This window comes from Bufo gargarizans, chromosome 5, assembly GCF_014858855.1.
Source record: "Bufo gargarizans isolate SCDJY-AF-19 chromosome 5, ASM1485885v1, whole genome shotgun sequence".
NCBI classification, from domain to species: Eukaryota; Metazoa; Chordata; class Amphibia; order Anura; family Bufonidae; genus Bufo; species Bufo gargarizans.
This window is the reverse complement of record NC_058084.1, coordinates 248286276-248303477: the sequence shown is the minus strand read 5'-3', so window position 1 is coordinate 248303477 and position 17202 is coordinate 248286276. Positions and strand designations below refer to the sequence as shown.

General features: G+C 40.3%; 1 protein-coding gene across 2 annotated transcripts in view; it reads left to right on the top strand.

Moving 5' to 3' along the window:
- The window catches only part of ZNF830 (zinc finger protein 830), a 265393-nt gene that overhangs the window by 57020 nt on the left and 191171 nt on the right, over window positions 1-17202 (top strand). For both annotated transcript variants that reach the window (XM_044293923.1, XM_044293924.1), the window contains exon 2: window positions 9987-10086. In XM_044293923.1, coding sequence (XP_044149858.1) covers window positions 9987-10086 — 100 coding nt within the window. The remainder of the gene's footprint in view (window positions 1-9986; window positions 10087-17202) is intronic.

The window sequence follows — 17202 nt, the reverse complement described above, 5'->3', positions numbered from 1 at the left end:
TTTTAAAAGGCCAACATGTTTTTAAAAAGCTCTGCTAAAAAAAGTTTTACATAGGAGGTGGAACATTTTGTCTGTTCCCTTTTCTTGTATATGGACTGTTCCATTGAATGTGATGTATTATGAATTTGATCGATGTCTGAGGCATGAGGGGTCGGCATTAAGACGGCTGTCCACTAAAGATATTCCTAGATCGTGTATTATATTTCTGTATAAGGAAGAAAGATCTAACGTTGCCCATATAAATCCTTCATCCCAGTAGAAGGATTCAAGGATGTTAATGAGATGATTTGTGTGTGTTTTAAGATGAGGGCAATTTTGAGACATTCCTCTGTAGCATGTTGTCAATATGTGCTTAAAGTTTAGATGTGAGTGAACCTATTTCTGATATAATTGGTCTCCCGGGATGGGGGGGTGGGTTCTGTAAACTTTTGAGAAAATTTCTCTCCCTTTTTGTCTATAATTCCAGTTGTGAAATCTAAATCAAAGAGTGATTTCCTAAAATCTTTGGTCGGGTCCTGCTTTAAAGATCTATAATAGTCTTGGTCTGAGAGTATTCTAAGGGCTTCTGTCATGTAGTAACTGGAGTCCATAATTACTACCCCTCCAACCATTGTCCGCACTTTTCATGACTATCTCTTTATTTTTGGCTAGACTTTTGAGGGCTCGGATGGAGGTTGTTGCTGTTTATAGTGGGGTCATCTTTAGTGGAGGTGGTCTGATTGATGGTATCTCTAAGGTCCCCCATTAATATATTATAGAAGCTTTTAATTTGTGGTCCTCTGCTTTCTAGAGGGTAGAAGGTCAATTTATTGTTAACATTCTATTGGATGGGCCACTGTATTGGGGTGGTCTTGTGAATCACCTACTGTATTAGGGTTTGCAGTGCGTTTTTTTTTGGGGGGGGGGGGGGATATGTTCGGGTGTTTATTAGAAGTATGGGTTGTATAGAGTCTCTAATTAAAAAGGGACATTTAAGTGTAAGCTTCTGAATAAATTGGTTTAAATCAACCAAAAGTTCAAACAGATTTGATTCATTTCTTGGGCAGAAAGATAGTACCTAAGATACTTATGCACTAGTGTGGTTAGAATGCTGTTGCCTGAACTGCCTGCCGGATCCGGAAATCCGTATGCAAACAGATTTTTTTTATGCATATATTTTATATGTGTGTGTGTATATATATATATATATATATATATATATATATATATATATATATATATATATATATATATATATATATATATATATATATATATATATTTTTTTTAGGATATATATATATATATATATATATATATATAATATATTTTTTTTTAGGATACGGATCAGTTAGACTTATTCATTGAAATACCAGATCCATCTTTCCGGTATCATACGGAAAACTGTATTCGGCAATTTCCGGAACACTTGGTACCGGATATGGCATTAATATATTTCAATGGAAATTAACGCTGGCAAGTGTGGAAGTGTTCCAGGCTTTTGACCGGAGAAAATACTGCAGCATGCTGTAGTGTTTTGTCCGGTCAAATACTGTACAAGGAACGGAAGACATTCTGATGCATACTGAACAGATTGCTTTCCATTTAGAATGCATTAGGACAAAAGTGATGCTGTGTTTTTTTGTTTTTTTCTTCTTCCCCCCCCCTCGGTATTGTGACCCTTTACCAGATTTCAATAACTGAAAAGAATAATGCTAGTGTGAAAGTACCCAAAGTAGTTCTAGTTAATTAGATTTAAGTGTATATTTAGACATTAAAGAGAAGTACAGAATGGTCAAGCTAGTTGAAAAGCTTGTCCAAAAAAACTTACAAATATCAAGTAGCAATGAACTAATCTCCTAGAGGGGACAGAGGGAATGTAAAACTTAGCATTTAATGAGGTCTAGTTAAAAAATAACACTGTGGTACCAGTATGAATAAAAGGAATGCTCTCGCCCATCAATGGTTGTGGTCAAGGTGGAATTCGCCCATCAGAATGGGTACCATGTCAGGATGCCGTGGAGTGCGTCTTCCAATTCAGTGTTGCTGCAGATACTGGAAACCGTACAGGAATGATGCCACAAAGATTGTTGCAGTGTAGGTAGGAATCTATACGGAGTACTTGCCCCACAAGGGGCGACCCCGTCCGGATACCTGTCCCTAATAACGGGCGGTAACCCTAATGCACCCTAAAAACCGCCCGATGTGTCACGTTTCATTTCAAAAACTCAAGGGACGTATGCAATGAAGGGTAAAATGGACAGGCAAAACAAGCCTGCATTAAAGAGAGACAGACAAATAACAAAAATGACAACAGTTAAAGCAGTGAGGCTAAAAACACTGAGCCAAGCCAGTGGGACCAATATGGCTCAAGAGCTAGCCGGGCCAGTGGAACCAGGCAAAAAGATGTATGCACAGGCAGACCGATACGCCAGTGGGCTATATCAGCATAATGTTATATAGCAAATAACTAGGTCCCTGTGCCCAAGGTATTGGGTAAATGGTATAGGGCTGTCGGCAATAGATACCTTCATTTAGCTGCTTTTTAAAGGCAAGACACAGCGCGCCAGTGGTTCAGGAACGCCCTCTATAGTGACGCGATACAATGTGAATCGAGTCACGTGATCAAGGATTAGAGTGCCCTGGAACTCGGCCCCCGGTGGCGCCGCGCTCCACGCATAGCCGAATGGGGCTGCGCAAGACTCGTTCGACGTGACAAAGCACGTGATGGAGGCGGAGGAGCGTGGAACACAGCACAGGGAGCCGCCGCGCTCCACCGCATGCAAATCAAAAGGAGGGGTGGTGACTATACCCTCTAGGGGATTAGTTCATTGCTGTATATTTAGACATTAAAGATTCCATTTTCCTTATCGCTTCAGGTTTTTTCCTTAACTGTTTCGTTTTCAGCTTTTTGCTTAGAGGTTCCTTTGTGTCTGCCTCCTCTACATCTGAATTTAGTCTTTTTCGTGTGGTTGAGATGGGAGTGTAGAAATGGGTTATTTTCAGGGACTGTGTATTCAAGGGGTTGGTCAGATGTGATGAGCCTGGTTGCATGAGTAGTGGACTTGGGGGTTGTTTACCGGATATGGTTTTCCTGGTGGTGGTGGTGGGGGGTTGGATTTCTCAATATTGCTAAGGGGGAGATATGGTCTAAAAAAGGACTCTCAGATATAATAGGGGTAAGGCCAGAAAGGATTCAGAGCTAGATGTTTATACTGAATAGGTGGAAATGTTTAATATGTATTTGTGTAATTTTAAGGAATTTTGAAGTAAATACGTATTTTATTTTATCACTAGCAGAAGGACCCGGCTTCGCATGGGTACATTTCATTTAATGTTTGTGTCTAAAACCTTTCCGGACACCTGATGTACCTGTGTGCCAAATTTCGTGATTGTAAATGCAACAGTGCAGATTCCTTTAGCACACATACACACGTTCATACATTCAGCTTTATATAGTAGATATTATTTCATTATAATATTTACTGATTTCCCCTATACCTTGGTTATCTTGCATATCACTGTCTACTTTGTGATATGTATACTCTTTTATCACATCATTGAATACCAAGTAGGGATTGGCGCTGAATCGTTGCACCTTGCAACAGATATAAGGTCTATTTTGCTATCACCCTCTATAGGCCTCTTTACACTGGTCAATTGAGCAGACGATTGTCAGGAAGAAAGTGTTCCTTCCCAACAATCGCCTGCGCGACGTTGGTGGAAAAAGCTGTATTTACACGCAGCGATCTCCTTCACTGTATAATGCCATCACTTGTCCCCAGCCAGATTCATTGTTTGCCGGTAGTAGAGTACTGTTTAAGCAGCACGATTTGCTCCTGGCGAATGATTATTTAGGCATGAGCATGAACGATCCTATAACTTGAACGTGCAAAAAGCTAGTTCAATCAACAGGTAATCGGTGACACCTTTACACAGACTGATTATCGCTAGCAAGCGTTTATTAAGGACTGGGTAAAGGGCACTTATCTCAGGTGTAGATTCTTTAGATCTTGTAGTGTTCCATAAGTACCTGGCTACAACCATAACTAATGGTCCGTGGTAGTGGAATCCAAAACTGATTTCTTAGCTAACCCGAACCTTGTACGCCGAACTTGAAAACCCAAGTTTGCTCATCCCTAGTCACTACGGAGTTCTGTTTTGTTAAGATGTTTAGTAGGACAGAAGGTGACTCCTCTGGAGAGCACCTCGATTCCCACACTAGTGGGTTTGTATGGTGATAGGCTTAAGACACAGCTGACTTTACCAGGGTCCTGTTGGATGTTCCACTCCATACTGTCGGTTTTGGCTTGTATTCGATTGTTGTGGGAATAGCGCCCCGCCTTAAAGGAAATCTGTCAAAGATAATCTCTATTGAAGTAAAGCCATAGCCTAATAGCACTTAGTACCTTATTTTCAGATGTGCCTTTGTTCTAGCAATAGATTTTTTTATCTCCTGAAAATCCAGTTTATTTGGTATGCAAATGAACCGGTAAGCTGCCCAGAGGGGTGTCAATCTTGCAGGAAGGAGCCCAGGCATGCCTTCTGCCATAATGTGCCCACCCACCCCTCCTACATCACATATAAGCCATAACTCTGCCCCCTTTTCCCCTGCTCCCAGCATGAGGGCGGGCTTGGGCTCCTTCCTGCAAGAATGACACCCCTCTGGGCACCTTACTGGCTAATTTGCTTACCAAATAAACTGGATTTTTAGAAGATAGAAAACATATTGCTGAAACAAAGGCACATCTGGAAATAAGGTACTACCATAAGTGCTATTAGGCTGTGGCTTTACTTCAATAGTGATTTATCCTGGTGACAGATTTCCTTTAAGTCAAAGGCTGTGAAATTTGTTTTGGTCTATTAGCTATAGATGTAGTGTTGTGTAATATCAGTACCAAATTCCCTTTGTTTGCTATTTAGTGTTTGTATCTCCACTTGTATCTTTTTCTTGGAGGTTTAACTTTAGAAGATTGGCAGCAGGGTGGATTTGATTTAAATCAAACCGATTTTAAATCACTAGTCAGTAAGGCTTGATTTAAATCATAGTTTTTTACATAAAGATTCATATTTGGACAATTTTTCTGTTGTACTTAGGAAGGAGAAAAATAATTACCTTAATAGCAATTTAAATTGGATTTATTCAACTGAAACAATAACATTACAGCATGTTATTTGCTTAAACATCCATGTTTGTTGCAGTGTTTGCATTTTGCACACATGCCTGCCTTACCGATAGGTAAAGGAACTTCATTAAAATATTGCCAAACTGGGTCTCTCTTATGGCCTGCTGCCATTATAGTTTTTTCCTCCAAGGAAAGAATGTGATAAACCTCAGGTCATACACACAAAAAGATCCAAAGACTTGTCTGTCTGTGGCTGTGCAGTACTGTGCTCAGAAAGTTTCACTTTCATTTTGTAGTACTGCTTGCCTTTTCCTCCTTATACTTAGTTTCACTGTCTACTTGTGCAGATCTATTCCACTCCAAACAATCAGAAAAATATTGTTTATATTCTATTCACTGAACTTTAAACTTCGCACTGAAGGGGTTGATTCAGTATTTATAGGTTTGTAGAAGTTAGGATTAAGATCTTTCTCAACTCTTTTCATGTTATAAATTCAGTTTTGAGAACTCCAAAATTAAACCAAGCATCTGTGATAATATCTTGTAGGCAGAGAAACTACCCAGTAATCTTACAAAAACCTCTGGAAGAGCATGACATTGTAAATGGATTAATGGAATTTAACAAAAAAAATTAACACATACAGCCTTATTCTACATAATTAAAAAAGTAATCTATTTCATAATGAAATAACCTTTGGATGGCAATATATTTTCCTCCAAAAAGCATTTCAATTAAAAAAAATCTGATTTCAATAAATAAAAAATCGGATTATTTTTATTTTTTGGGGGGGAAAAAAAATCATAGATTTTTATCCACCCTGATTGGCAGTGTGATTTCTCATTTTACCCTTGGCTCCTCTGACAGGATTTCACGGCAAGTCCTGGACTCTATTGAGCTAAATAATAAATAGTAAACCATTATAATGGTGTGTGTGTGTGATGCAGTCAGAGGAGCAGAGGTCAAAATGAGAAATCACACTGCCACACACGGCGTGTTTCTCGAATTCAACTTGATCGTCTGTCTGGCCTTAGGTAAAGTCCCTTGGGAATTAAAAGGGTTTTCAAAATCTTTAGATACTGATGACCTATCCTGAGGTCATCAGTTGTAATCAGTGGGGGTCCGACACTCGGGAACCCCACCGATCAGCTTTTAAAGAATACCCCGGCGCTCCTTCGAGTGCTGCAGCCTTCTCGCAGCTTACCAAGCACAGCGCTGTACATTTTTATAGTGGCTGTGCTTGGTATTGTGCCCAGCCACAGCCAATTCAATGGGGCTGAGCTGTGCCAGTCCACGTGACAAACGTGTCGTCAGTGGCCTAGGGAAAACCTGAGAGAAGGCCGTTGTGCCACTGCGAGCTCTGCTGCCTTAACAAACAGTTTATCGGCAATGGTCCTGGGTGTTGGGCCCCCACTTATCAGATACTTATGATCTATCCAGAGGATAGGTCATCAGTATTAAAATCTCTGAAAAACCCTGTAAGTATTCTTTCTTGCATGCAGTCAAAAAGATGTTGCTGCCGTTTGTGCCAGTTTCCTTTGAAAATTATTTAGTTCCATCTGTGTGCAGTAAATTTATAATATCCTCCATTTAGTTAAAAGAAAAACGGTACATATGTGTAACTAGTTATAAGTGTTATTAAACTGTCGGCGCCAATGTCCGATTTAATATGACTAATTCATGTTTGTTAGGAAGTCCTCTTATTTGCCGGAGCTGAGGACCCAACAAGTTTCATACTTAAGGAAAATAGTGATTTTTACCAATACTGCTGCAGTACTCTTCAAGTATAAGCGATCACATTATTGCAAGTTTCCCTATTATGAAATGTAAAAGTTTTTAAATAAATAAAAAAAGCAAGACTAAAGAATTTGAAATTCTAATCACTCCCTTTCCTCAGTTTACAGATAAAAATATAGAAAAAAATATCCCTAAAACATCATTAGTGTCCTAAAAGGCCCAAGCTATTAAAATATAAAAGTATTTGTGTTCAGTGATAGCTGAATTACTGTTGTTTGGTCACTTTGCCTCGCCGCCCCCCCCCTCCGAAAAACAAAGTCCAAATATCACAAAATAGTATAAAAAAAAAAATATATATACGCCTTGACTGCCCTATTAATATTTCCACCGAAAGAATTATGAAACGGTTATGGGTGTCCAAAATATGACTCAAAATATATGGGGGAAAAAAATGAAAATTGTTGTGATAATGTCTGTAAAGTGCTGTCGAGTATGCCGATGCTGTTTGTCAGCGCAGTTTTGTTAACCACATGCTTACCGCAGCATGACTTTGTTTTAGAAGTACTCTCTCATTTGTAACCCAGCGTATAAAAGTGTAAGGTTACATTACGATTTGCCAGTGGCTCTGCAGATCTCTGTGATCTGTCATTAGACAGCTGCGGTAACAGTATATATCATGGAGACCAGAGAAAGTAGTCTCCCCGCATGGTCTCGCTGTAAGAGGGTGTTACAGCGATCCATTGCAAAGCAAAGAGAAATCCCAGAAGGGACGTGCTCGGCTAAAATCTTGATGTGAGAGGTGGCTGTAAAGGCAACTGTGAACTTGCAGTCTGTGAATAATTAATAAAGTAAATAAAAAGTAAAATAAAGAAAGGAAAAAAGAAGAAGAAAAAAATAGCTGTAGTTACCGTATTAGTTTTAGCAGTAGTATAGTAGACCATGTACACACTTAAAGGGAGTCTGTCACCTAATTTTCACCAATATAACTAAGAGCACTGTCGCCCGGAAGATTGCAGACACATCCCAAGTATACTGTGTGTACTGTGTCTGTATTCCATGTCCAGGGAAAGCACTTAGGGCTTGTTCACACGACTGTGTGGTTTTGCAGTCCGTTTTTTACGGATCCGTTCAGTTTTTTGGATCCGTTGTTTCCGTTCTGTTTTTGTGCAAAATGGGCTGGGAATAGCATTTTTACAGCATGGATCCGCAAAAAACTGATGACATACTGACGTGTTCCGTATGCATTCTGTTTTTTATACAAACCCATTGACTTGAATGGAGCCACTGAACGTGATTTGAGGACAAGAAGAGGACCTGACTCAAAATGTTGCGGAACGGAAATACGGAAACAGGATGCATACAGAGTACATTCTGTTTTTTTGCTGACTCGTTGAAATGATTCCGTATATGGAAAGCAAAAAACGTTTGTGAGGAGCCCTTATTCTGCTGGAAAACCGCTCCTAAGTGCCGAGCTGAAAGTGAAAGTATAAACAGCTTTCACTCCTGACTCAAATTTGAATAGTTATATCTTCTGATATATTGAATATAATGCTATGATTCTGGTATCGACTGAAAGGTTGGAATAACAGCTTTCAAACAACTCTTCAGGGGACTTGAATTACTAAAATACAGCAATGAAATAACAAAAAATAAACTTGCCACAAGCCCAGCTGCCTCTGCCGTTGTTAAGCTAAGTGTACACTTGATCTATTGTTTATTTTTTGTTTTTATTGCTGTATTTTATTCAAATTCCCTGATGAGTTTCCCTGACGCGTTTCATTGGCATGAGGCCGAGTGGTACTGAGAGATAGCTATATACTGCTTGCTATTGCGTGCATATCTGTATGTTTGTGCTTGGACAGTACTATATATATCTGCTTAATTGCTTTATATAGCTTTTCTCAGTGTATCCGTTATTGTGCCAGGTGTTAGTTCTCTCGCTTACTCCCTGACTCGATTTAAGCTGAATAGAGAAAATGGATATCCCACGGCGCAAGAACCACCCAGTGGTTGGAATAGAATGAGGGTTCTTTTTTTGTTAAGCAAGCGGTACAACGCGTTTCGGGGATATACCCCTTATTCAGGTACAAATGACTTGCATACATAAAAGCAAATTACATACATTTAAATACATTGTAAAAATCCACCAAAGATAAAGGGGGCGGGTCAATTGGTTGTGCTAGGAAAGCTCTCAAAGCTTGGCAAAAGGAAAGAGTGAAATGTTTAAATACCTGGATAATTCATTTAAATCGGTTTTCTTAGGATCTATGGTCAAAAGATCGACTCTCAAAAATGGTGCGATCTCTAGTTCATGCTTTATTAATTAGGGTGATGGTTTGTGTGGGCGCAGGACCTGGGAAGTCTGTGTGGGCGCAGGACCTAGGAGAGTCAAGTGATCCGATCACATGACCTATTTTGCAACATGTGACCTCCTTCAGCAAAATGCAGCATGCACAGTGCGGCCGCATCAGGAGACAGCTGGTCACATGAACTCCCGGCCGGTCACATGATCCGGCAGCTGCACACATCACTCCCAGTCTCCTGGCAACCAGAAGCTAATGCCACGTCAGAGAAGGGGAGTGTAAGGCTAGCTGGGATTTAAGCTGGGCAGTCAAATGGAGCAGCGTAGGGACACCTAGGGATATACTAGGAGGAAATAGACACGCAGTGGTATCGCCCTGTTTGGGGTCAACTTGTTGATCCCCAGGTGAAGCACTACTAGAGGAGGGTTTACTAGGAGGAATAGACCCAGTTTTCCCCTTCCCCTCCCCTGCTCCCTCCTAGTTCTCTTGGCACTAAAATAGCATTATTATATTCATTCTATATTCATTCACCACTGAGTGATTTGTGACAAGTTGCACCCTGGCGGGCAACCTTCTGCTTCCTTTTTGGGTATTTTAATGATGTATTAAAAGTTAAGTCTTAATTGAGGTTACCCACCAGTTCTGTTCGTTTTTTTTCTTGTAGTTAATTAGGCCCATTGCTAAAACTGAAAATTTACCCTAGTATGGAAAGGGGGTAAGCGCTCTGATAATGAAGCAGTTAAAGGGGTTTCCGAGATTATAATACTGATGCCCTATCCTCCAAGGCATTTCATTGATGTGTTGTATGATATGTATTTTGAGCCTTAACTATATTTTGTATACATATAACAGCCTTGGCCAATTATCCTGTGTTGTTTGCAGTACACTGTTAAAAAGTGAGTTGTTGTGGCAAGCGCACATCCTAGGAAAGCAGCACAAAGAGGTAAGTTGTCCTTCACATGTTTAACAGTACCTAAATAGATCTAGAACAAAATGTATTAGCAATACTGACAAATTATAAGGTTTAGAAAACAAAGTTCTTATGTGAAGGTCCTTCAACCATGTGCCATTAATCTCCGCTTTTGGTTGCTAGAGGAAACGCCAAATACTCGGTGGCCTGAAATCCCACTGAAAGTAGTAAGGAAACAAGCTGTTTTTTTTATTTTTTATTATACTCAGAGGTAAAAACGTTATAGTATATAACATTAAAACATCATAAAAGTCCCTCCTATTAGGGTCCTCTAAACACTAGTTTTGCTAAGGGTTTTAGTGCTATATTGCTAACATAACCATTTTTAAACCTCCCTCTGACTTCCTACTAGCAAGATGTGGGTGGATCATGATTCTCACAATAAAACAGAATCAGTAAAAATCTGAACAAAATATAAAACCAATTTTGTGCAAAATTAGCCAATGCTTCTTTGTCTCCCTCCCAAGTAAATAGTCATCAATACACAGTTGCCAAAACAATAATTCCCATTCACCAAAACATTTGCAATTACCATAATAAAGAAAGAAAATTCCCAATATGCTATATAAGTATTAGCAGACCCAGAAGAGAGTTTCACCCTAATTGCTATATCAGCCAAATGTAGATAACTGTCCTCAAATCTATCCAAACCTTTTAAAATATTTTTCTTGGTTGGTCATGGGTTAAGAAGAAATTATCTGCTTCTTTGCCATTCTCTTTGGGAACTAGAGTGTACAGCAAAGTGACATTACACTAAAAACATTACTAATGAAACAAGGAATGGGTTTTAATGATTCAGTTGTATTCCCCTGGTATTTCATATGATGGGCCCTGTTTTGCATATTTATGCAAATATATATTTTATTAGGAACACCTGTTCTATTTCTCATTAATGCGATTATCTAGTCAACCAATCACATGGCAGTTGCTTCAATGCATGTAGGGTTGTGGTCCTGGTCAAGACAATCTCCTGAACTCCAAACTGAATGTCAGAATTGGAAAGAAAGGTGATTTAAGCAATTTTGAGCTTGGCATGGTTGTTGGTGCAAGACGGGCCGGTCTGAGTATTTCACAATCTGCTCAGTTAGGCTGGTTTCACACGGGCGTTGCGGAAAAATGTGCGGGTGCGTTGCGGAAACACCCGCGATTTTTCCGCGCGAGTGCAAAACATTGTAATGCGTTTTGCACTCGCGTGAGAAAAATCGTGCATGTTTGGTACCCAAACCCGAACTTCTTCAAAGAAGTTCGGGCTTGGGATTGATGTTCTGAAGATTCTATTATTTTCCCTTATAACATGGTTATAAGGGAAAATAATAGCATTCTGAATACAGAATGCTTAGTATAATAGCGCTGGAAGGGTTAAAAAAAAATAAAAACTCACCTTATCCCCATGATCGTGTAGTTCCCGGTCGGTCTCTTCTTTAGCTGTGGGCTTGGGCTGAATGACCTTTGGTGATGTCAGATCACATGCTCCAATCACATGGTCCATCACCATGGTGATGGAGCATGTGATCTGACATCACCACAGGTCCTTTAGTCACAGCTAAAGAACAGACCGACCGGGAACTAGGCGATCATGGGGATAAGGTGAGTTAACTTTTTTTTTTTTTTAACCCTCCCAGCACTATTATACTAAGCATTCTGTATTCAGAATGCTATTATTTTCCCTTATAACCATGTTATAAGGGAAAATAATACAGTGAATAGACTGTCACCTAGAACCCATGCGTGAAAATCGCACCGCATCCGCACTTGCTTGCGGATGCTTGCGATTTTCACGCAACCCCATTCATTTCTATGGGACCTGCGTTACGTGAAAAACGCAGAATATAGAACATGTTTCAAGTTTGAAGGCGTCATGGACTAGTCTTTGTGTACCCAGTACTTTGAAATGTTCACATCATACCAGGGTCTCATTTGGGTCGCTAAATAATAAATTGGTAAGGCTCAAGCCTCCTTAAGTTCTACGTTTGTGCAATATCTTGCCTGCTATGCGGGGTCTGCCTCTATCCCAAATAAAGCAATGCAGTGTTTTGGAAGATTAGGTAAAAAAAAAAAAAAAGGCACAAGGAAGAGTAATCTGTAATTTATAGTAACTTATGGAAGGTAAGCATCCGAAAGGCTGAGATGTGGCCCGCTCATGAGATCTCAAACTTGGACATAAGGAGAGGTAAAGTTTCATAGTGTAAAAAAAATTGAATATAATTAGCGAGGTACAACGATTGGATGGAATTTGTAACTTGTATGCTAAGATATTTGATGTGATTTTTGATTGCCACTCCAAGGGAAACTTGGCTTTCATTCGAGCTACTTGTGGGTGTGAAGTGTGTAGAATGTAGAATCTGAGATTTTGACTCATTTAGTTTGTAAAATTACAAGGCACCAAATGACTCAATCGTTTCTGAGACAGCCTGTAAAGAGAGCTGCTCTGATTGCTCATCTGTAGCCCTTGTTTCTGAATCCCTGACGTCACATAAATTAATTTAACCCCCTTAACGCCAAGTGCTGTGCATGTACTGCGGGGGGATGCTGTATCAGAACGCATTCCGCTGTACATGCACATCTGGGTGGGTGCAGTCGGGCCCCTGCTATATCCGCCGACATCTGTTTACAGCGATGCTGGCGGATTAACCCCTTCTATGCCGCGGTCAGTGCTTACTGCGACATAGAAGTGGTTTTCACCCTCTGCTCCCATAAACTTGGTATTAGAATTCCTCCAAAAAGGGTTAGATCTGGGTGTAGCAGGTAGTACCTTGAAAGTACATGTCTCGGCCTTGTCGGCTCTGTTCAATCAGAAGATTGCAGCATGCCCATGGGTGTCTAGGTTTTTTAAAGCAATTGACAGGTCTTCCTTGGTGTCCTCAGTCAGGCCTCCTCCTTTTGGATTTGGACATAGTCTGAAAACCCTTAACTTGTCCCCTATTTGAACCTATAGATTCCATTTCCATAAAATGTCTCACCCTGAAATTTATGTATCCTAGTGGCATTAACATCTGCCCGTAGAATAAATGAAATTCAGGCTATTTCCATTAACTCTCCGCATACCGCAATTTTAGAGGACAAGGTTGTCTTTTGTCCTGACCCGGCTTTTCTACCAAAAGTCGCTTCCAAATTTCATAGATCACAAGAGATTACTCTTCCTACCCTTTTTAAAAATCCTGGTTCTGAAGAAAAGTCCCTTCACTGCCTGGATGTCAGAAGGGCTTTGATTAACTATATTTCCTATACAAAAGAATGGTGCAAATCTTCTTAAATCTTGATTCTATTCCAAGGAGTGCATAAGGGCGGCGCAGCTTCAAGAACCTCTATTGCCATGTGGATTGTTTTGGCTATCTCTTTATCTTGCCTATCTTCGGGTTTATCTCCGCCAGTGGGTCTTAGAGCACACTCGACCAGGGCAGTGGCTACCTCCTTGAGCAGAAAGATCCTCAGTTCCCATTGAGGATAATTGCAAAGCTGCCACCTGGTCTTCTCCTACAACCTTTTATAGACACTACTGTTTGGACTTACATTCTCCTTTTGGGGTCTTCCTTTGGTGAAAAGGTATTTCTTTCTACTCTCCCACCCTGAGGAGTTCCTCTGTTAAGTCTCTTATGGTGCTGTCATGGGTGTAGGGAAAAATGATTACTTGCCGGTAATTTGATTTTCCAGAGCCCATGACAGCACCCTTTATATTTCCCCCCCTTTTGGCATTTATGGTTCTCCTATGTTCCCTTGGGTGTAGCGGCAAAAAATAAAATATAATATACAGTACAGACCAAAAGTTTGGACACACCTTCTCATTCAAAGAGTTTTCTTTATTTTCATGACTATGAAAATTGTAGATTCACACTGAAGGCATCAAAACTATGAATTAACACATGTGGAATTATATACATAACAAAAAAGTGTGAAACAACTGAAAATGTCATATTCTAGGTTCTTCAAAGTAGCCACCTTTTCCTTTGATTACTGCTTTGCATACTCTTGGCATTCTCTTGATGAGCTTCAAGGGGTAGTCACCTGAAATGGTTTTCACTTCACTGGTGTGCCCTGTCAGGTTTAATAAGTGGGATTTCTTGCCTAATAAATGGGGTTGGGACCATCAGTTGCATTGTGAAGAAGTCAGGTGGATACACAGCTGATAGTCCTACTGAATAGACTGTTAGAATTTGTATTATGGCAAGAAAAAAGCAGCTAAGTAAAGAAAAACGAGTGGCCATCATTACTTTAAGAAATGAAGGTCAGTCAGTCCGAAAAATTGGGAAAACTTTGAAAGTGTCCCCAAGTGCAGTCACAAAACCCTTCAAGCGCTACAAAGAAACTGGCTCACATGCGGACCGCCCCAGGAAAGGAAGACCAAGAGTCACCTCTGCTGCGGAGGATAAGTTCATCCGAGTCACCAGCCTCAGAAATCCCAGGTTAACAGCAGCTCAGATTAGAGACCAGGTCAATGCCACACAGAGTTCTAGCAGCAGACACATCTCTAGAACAACTGTTAAGAGGAGACTGTGTGAATCAGGCCTTCATGGTAGAATATCTGCTAGGAAACCACTGCTAAGGACAGGCAACAAGCAGAAGAGACTTGTTTGGGCTAAAGAACACAAGGCATGGACATTAGACCAGTGGAAATCTGTGCTTTGGTCTGATGAGTCCAAATTTGAGATCTTCGGTTCCAACCACCGTGTCTTTGTGCGATGCAGAAAAGGTGAACGGATGGACTCTACATGCCTGGTTCCCATCGTGAAGCATGGAGGAGGAGGTGTGATGGTGTGGGCGTGCTTTGCTGGTGACACTGTTGGGGATTTATTCAAAATTGAAGGCATACTGAACCAGCATGGCTACCACAGCATCTTGCAGCGGCATGCTATTCCATCCGGTTTGCGTTTGGTTGGACCATCATTTATTTTTCAACAGGACAATGACCCCAAACACACCTCCCAGGCTGTGTAAGGGCTATTTGACCATGAAGGAGAGTGAAGGGGTGCTGCGCCAGATGACCTGGCCTCCAGTCGCCGGACCTGAACCCAATTGAGATGGTTTGGGGTGAGCTGGACCGCAGAGTGAAGGCAAAAGGGTCAACAAGTGCTAAGCATCTCTGCGAACTCCTTCAAGACTGGTGGAAGACCATTTCAGGTGACTACCTCTTGAAGCTCATCAAGAGAATGCCAAAAGTGTGCAAAGCAGTAATCAAAGCAAAAGGTGGCTGAAGAACCTAGAATATGACATTTTCAGTTGTTTCACACTTTTTTGTTATGTATATAATTCCACATGTGTTAATTCATAGTTTTGATGCCTTCAATGTGAATCTACAATTTTCATAGTTATGAAAATAAAGAAAACTCTTTGAATGAGAAGGTGTGTCCAAACTTTTGGTCTGTACTGTATATAAATAAAAAGAAAATGTGTCTTATATGGCGGCCTTCTTCTGATGCTTGGAGATCACACTGAATTGGGAGGAGAGTGTCCGCCCTTTTATTTTCTGCAGGTTTTCTTTCTCTGGGGGTGGATCCTCTCTTTTGTGGTGCTGTCATGGGCTCTGGAAAATCAAATTGCCGGTAAGTAATCATTTCCCAAGCTTGAATGCTTATTGGATTCAAGCATGTCAGGTGATTTTGTATTTGTGTAATGAGGGAGGGTGTGGCCTAAAGAGATCAAGACCCTATATCAGGGGGTGTATAATAATTGGGTATAAAGAGATTTAACAGACTCTGGAAAGTATAAAAAATGAAGTCTTTCAGGGGGATGCAGCATTCTTAAAATTGACAAGACATTGAGGCGTGATCATAGAACCATCAAATGTTTTGTTGCAAACATGGTAGTCAACAGCGTAGCAAGAAATGTGTTGAGAAAAAGACTCATATTAACTTCCAAAGATTTGGCAAGAATCAAATGTGAAGCGACCACGAACCAATTTTTCTCTAGTGCTCTCATATTCTAGATCTGCAACCTCCTTTTGAGTCCCCAGAAGTACAAGGTGTCCAGTGCCTGAAGCGTGAAACAGGAACCTTACTAAATGCATAAGTGGAAACATCAAGGTTGGGTCAAGATATATTTGAAGACAGATTTTTCAAAAGTTTTATGGACTGATTAGATGAGAATGACTTTTGATGCACCAGATTGATTGGCCCATGGCTGGATTAATAATGGCCACAAAACTCCACTTCGATGCAGACGCCAGCAAGGTTGAGGTGGGGTACTGTTATGGGCTGTTATTAAGGATGAGGTAGTTAGACCTTTTTTCTTTTTGAAGCTCAAAATCAACTCCCAAACCTACTGCTATATTGGTTACTATTTTTTGGGGGAAATGTTGGGTTACTGTTCTGATGGCTCAATGTATAGCCCTTATCTCTGAACTCCTGACAGCTTATAAATACTCAATATAACTAAATTCTTATCAAAGTGATAATATGGCTTAAATGAGTGTTTGTGCTGTCAGGAGTTCTGTGAGCAGCATCTCACAGTTCAGGGTGAAGCTGAAACTAAGATCCTCTGGAGATAAACTGAAACTTACCCTGTAGGACATGAATGTCAAACTCATGGCCCTCCAGATGTTGCAAAACTACAACTCCCATCATTCCCTGATAGCTGTAGTATGCCCAGGCATGATGGGAGTTGTAGTTTTGCAACAGCTGGAGGGCCACGAGTTTGACATCCCTGCTGTAGGACAAAGACTTTTCAATTTGCCTGAAAAAAAAAAAAAAAAAAAAAAAAAAAAACATGAGTAAAATACAGTCATACAAAATTGCCCCTGAAGCTGTTTATTGGCTTTGAATACTCACCTACCCTATGTTCTTCCGCCATCAACTCATTGCTTCCCCATTCATCATTGGTGGTTCAGCACATGGCAGCTCTCTGTAGGCGGTCTAATACATTGGCGCCTCAAAGCTAATTCAGACCCGATTTGGTCCCTAAAAATAGGATTTGCTGCTGAACTTATAAGCCTTTTACTATCTGCAACCCCCCCCCCCCCTGCAAAAAAAAGTATGTTTGAAAAAAGTAAGTGGACATATGATAGATATTCATTATAGACTATTTTAACTATTAATTTGGTGCTATTTCATTGCTGCTGACATTTTTACTTTTTTTGTTATTAATCAAAATTTTACG